At 40.0% G+C, this 5,000-nt stretch overlaps 2 protein-coding genes across 2 annotated transcripts in view; one reads left to right on the top strand and one right to left on the bottom strand.

Annotated features, from left to right (window-relative positions):
* The window catches only part of LOC310738469 (uncharacterized protein), a gene marked incomplete at both ends in the record, with an annotated part of 70,320 nt that overhangs the window by 8,335 nt on the left and 56,985 nt on the right, over positions 1 to 5,000 (bottom strand). The gene's annotated exons all lie outside the window — the stretch shown is intronic.
* The window catches only part of meis2b (Meis homeobox 2b), a gene marked incomplete at its 3' end in the record, with an annotated part of 18,052 nt that overhangs the window by 874 nt on the left and 12,178 nt on the right, over positions 1 to 5,000 (top strand). The window contains exon 2 of the mRNA XM_083563422.1: positions 2,312 to 2,514. Coding sequence (XP_083419548.1) covers positions 2,312 to 2,514 — 203 coding nt within the window. The remainder of the gene's footprint in view (positions 1 to 2,311; positions 2,515 to 5,000) is intronic.

Below are 5,000 nucleotides of genomic sequence, written 5' to 3'. Positions count from 1 at the left end.
CAAACTCTACGATCAATTCGATGGTATTTGATTCTTTCTTTCAAACTGCTTCCTGTCTTCATCTTATTTGAATAGTGTTTATTATTCTTCTTTGAATTCTGTCTGTATTTATTTCTTTATCCCTCCATCCCTTTATTCCCCCTGCTGAGTTCTAAATCCTGATTAGTCAGAGTGTGTGATTTATTCTAAAGTCCAACTCAGTTAGTAGTGCAGGGTTTTATATATATTCAGTGTTGTGCTCGTTACTAAAAAATACTAACTAGTTACAGTTACTCGTTACTTCATTCAAAGTAACTCCATTACTTTGTTGATTATTTACACCAAAAAGTAATGCATTACTGTTAAAGAATCTTCTTTAATGTTCCCATTAATGACCTTTTATGTGTTATAATCTACACAAACACAAAACTGACTTAAACACAGAGTCATTTTTAAACACTATTATATTAAAGTCAGAGCAGCACACACTGAATATATCACAAGGATTTCTGACATAAACAACAAAACAAGCTGAATAATAGATTCACAATCAAACACTAAAGTGGCTTCTGCTGTTGTGTTGAGCTCTTAAACATGTTCCTTTCACAGCTGAAGTATGAGAACACAACACCGGGTTAGCGCATAGCTTCTAGCTCCTCAGGCATGGAGGTCCTGGAGGAGCTTCAACAGATTGGAGTTGCTGTTTATCGCAGTAGATACGAGCTTCGAACCAGAAACACACAACTTACATTTGACTTAAAAGTGTTTGTCTTTATGCTCAACTAAAGTGAAATAATGATCATATTTCCACTTTGAGAAACTCGTCTTGCTCTCGCCTCGACTCGCCATTACTGCCGCACAGACCTGAATAAACAGAGACACGCCCACAGTGCGTCTTCTTCCTGTTTACAGTGGTTCATCCACCAATCCTACAATGTGTCTCTGCTGTAAGCAGGTCAGACTGTAGTCTACACTTCAGCCCAAATTCATTCATTTAATAAAGTAACAGGTAACGAACCACACGCTAACGGAGTTAATTTATTTTTAAAAATAACGCGTTACAGTATTAGTTACTGTCAAAAGTACCTGCGTTACTGCACAACACTGTATATGGACATGTACAGCAGGGGGCATTTACACTGACCTCATGCCCTCAGGGCCTTGTGTAGGGGCCCAGGAGTGGCAGTGCTGAGATGTGACCTCACAACCTTCTGACCAGAAGGCTATTGTTTTGAATGCTGTTATTAACATGTTGAGGTTTAGGGTCTGGAAGGATGTGATGGTTTCAGAGTTTACACAGTTTTACTGTTTCTACTGTTCCATGATGGTTTTTCTTATTACTGAAAAAACAAGAATAAAGAGACAGAGAGTGAAAAACGGAGAGAGTGATAGACGGAGTGAGAGATAGAGGGAAAAATATATGGTGAGGGAGAAAGAGATAGAGGGAAAAAGAGAGATAGATTGATTGATAGATAGATAGAGAGGGAGAAAGAGAGAGAGAGAGAGAGAGAGAGAGAGAGAGAGAGAGAGAGAGAGAGAGAGAGATGGAGAGAGAGATGGAGAGAGAGATAGAGGGAGAGAGAGAGATAGAGGGAGAGAGAGAGAGAGAGAGAGAGAGAGAGAGAGAGAGAGAGAGAGATGGAGAGAGTGATATAGTGAGAGAGAGAGATGGAGAGAGTGATATAGTGAGAGATAGAGGGAGAGAAAGTGATATAGTGAGAGATAGAGGGAGAGAGAGAGAGAGAGAGAGAGAGAGAGAGAGAGAGAAAGAGAGAGAGAAAGAGAGAGAGATGGAGAGAGTGATATAGTGAGAAATAGAGGGAGAGAAAGATAATGCTGTTCATCATTACAGGAAGTTGCAATGGGAATAATGGTTCATGTTTTATAAACATTCAGGGGGCGGAGCTTATCCTGTCAAAATCCCATTACTTTATTAGATTTATTTCAGAAATAATTATTTAACTGTGGATAAAAAGTTGCATTATAGAAACAAACATACAAACAAACAAACACAAATAAATGACATCATCGCTCCGACTTCCTCACAGATCATTCAGTGTAGAAAGATGTTCTTATCTGCAATGCTCCAAAATATTGGCACCCCTCAGTCCCTCTGATTTATCAGTGCTTCAGGGGTTTCTCATGAAACAATCATGTTCTTATCACAGCTGGTTTTTTTCAGTATTTCTGATGGTATATGGTGTGTGTGTGTGTGTGTGTGTGTGTGTGTGTGTGTGTGTGAGTGTGTGTGTGTTGGTAGGGGGCGTTGTTCTCTGGAATAGTGCTTTCTGTTTTTTTGCTCGTTCTGATGCTTCATCATTTTCTCTCTCAGTATGAAGACTTGACACATTACAGTAGCATGATGGACGGTGTGGGTGTGTACGCAGACCCTCACACACACAACCACCTGAACCATGCTCCTCCTCCTCCTGCTCCTCCTCACACCAATCAGCACTACATGACATCGCACGGGCTCATGGCCACCATCATGGGCTCTAACGACGGCCTGAAACGAGACAAGGATCAGATTTATGGGTAAAAACCTTCATCACTCTGTAAATATCATCCTCTAAACCTCTGCCGCTGGAGACTCCTTCCATCACAAAGCCGCTAATAAAAACATCTCCCTAAAAACAAACAAAAACAAAGTACAGAAAATGAACCAACACCCTCTGACCAATCAGAATCCAGAACTCAGCAGTGCCTGATACACACTACACAAAACCCCGAACCTGCTCTCTGTCATATCCACTGAATATCTCAGAATCATTGTGTCCTGAAATTCATGATTATGCAGCAGAAGTGCAGAACATTCTATTATAGATAAATGGACAAACAATCCAAACCACAGGTAGAAACATCACCATAGAACAGGTGAGGATCAGGAGATCAGCAAACATCTACACGAGTGAGGAGAGAACGCCAAAGCAACAAGGAGATCACAAAGCAGAACATGAGGCACATGAGACCACAGGCTGGGATTCAGTAGAACACAGAACGAGAAACTAACCACAAACACCTCGTGATTTCTCAAACAACATCAACAAGTTCAGCAACAAAGTTAGAAACAATCAGAAACTACACACACACACACACACACACACACACACACACACACACACACACACACACACACACACACACACACACACACACACACACACACGAGTTCTACACAGAAGTGAGAAGACAATGACAACATGAACCAATGAGGAGAGATTACATAAAAATACACACCACACTGGGTCTTTTATTATTATTATTATTATTATTATTATTATTATTATTATTATTATTATTATTATTATTATTATTGTTATTATTATTATTATTATTGTTGTTGTTGTTGTTGTTGTTGTTATTATATTGTGATTATTATTAATAAATGACCTGCACTGAGATCCAGTTAATGATGTAAAAATAAAATGAAACTGAAACACAGTTAAAATAACAATAAAATTAAAAGATGAAATAAAATTGGACAGAATTTCTGTATATAAGCAGCAGCTACAGTCTGAGTGATTAGACGTGTTTCTGATTTTAAAGTGCAGATGTTCACCAGATGTGATGATCTGTGCAGTTTATACACATGTGCATGAATCAATAACCAGGACGAGGTAGTGAGTGATGTGTTCCTTCAGCTTCAGCCAGACTCCTGATAGATCATTTCAGATCATCGGATAAGTCAGGATCAGTGATCAGGATGAAGATGAGTGATGAGGATGAGGATGAGGAAGATGAGTGATGATGAGGATATTGAGGAGGACGAGGATGAGTGATGATGATGATATTGAGGAAGATGATGATGAGAATACTGAGGAGGATGAGTGATGAGGATACTGAGGAGGATGAGTGATAAGGATACTAAGGAAGATGAGTGAATATGAGGATACTGAGGAGGATGAGTGATGATAAGGATACTGAGGAAGATGAGTAAAGATGAGAGATGATGAGGATACTGAGGATGAGTGATGAGGATACTGAGGAGGATGAGTGAAGATGAGTGATGATGAGGAGGATGAGTGATAATGAGGATACTGAGGAGGATGAGTGAAGATGAGTGATGATGAAGAAACTGAGGAGGATGAGTGATGAGTGATGATGAGGATAATGAGGAGGATGAGTGATGAGTGATGATGAGGATAATGAGGAGGATGAGTGATGATGAGTGATGATGAGGATAATGAGGAGGATGAGTGATGATGAGGATAATGAGGAGGATAAATGATGATGAGTGATGATGAGGATAATGAGGAGGATAAGTGATGATGAGGATACTGGGGAGGATGAGTGATGATGAGTGATGATGAGGATAATGAGGAGGACGAGGATGAGTGATGATGATGATATTGAGGAAGATGATGATGAGAATACTGAGGAGAATGAGTGATGATGAGAATACTGAGGAGGATGAGTGATGATGAGGATATTGAGGAGGACGAGGATGAGTGATGATGATGATATTGAGGAAGATGATGATGAGAATACTGAGGAGAATGAGTGATGAGGATACTGAGGAAGATGAGTAAAGATGAGAGATGATGAGGATACTGAGGAGGATGAATGAAGATGAGTGATGATGAGGAGGATGAGTGATAATGAGGATACTGAGGAGGATGAGTGAAGATGAGAATACTGAGGATGAGTGATGAGGATACTGAGGAGGATGAGTGAAGATGAGTGATGATGAGGAGGATGAGTGATAATGAGGATACTGAGGAGGATGAGTGAAGATGAGTGATGATGAAGAAACTGAGGAGGATGAGTGATGAGTGATGATGAGGATAATGAGGAGGATGAGTGATAATGAGGATACTGAGGAGGATGAGTGAAGATGAGTGATGATGAAGAAACTGAGGAGGATGAGTGATGATGAGTGATGATGAGGATAATGAGGAGGATGAGTGATGATGAGGATAATGAGGAGGATAAGTGATGATGAGTGATGATGAGGATAATGAGGAGGATAAGTGATGATGAGTGATGATGAGGATAATGAGGAGGATAAGTGATGAGGATAC

Source organism: Silurus aristotelis (genome assembly GCF_946808225.1).
Source record: "Silurus aristotelis genome assembly, chromosome: 15".
NCBI lineage: Eukaryota > Metazoa > Chordata > Actinopteri > Siluriformes > Siluridae > Silurus > Silurus aristotelis.
Note: the sequence above shows the minus strand (reverse complement) of the source record. Positions and strands in the feature narration are given on the sequence as shown.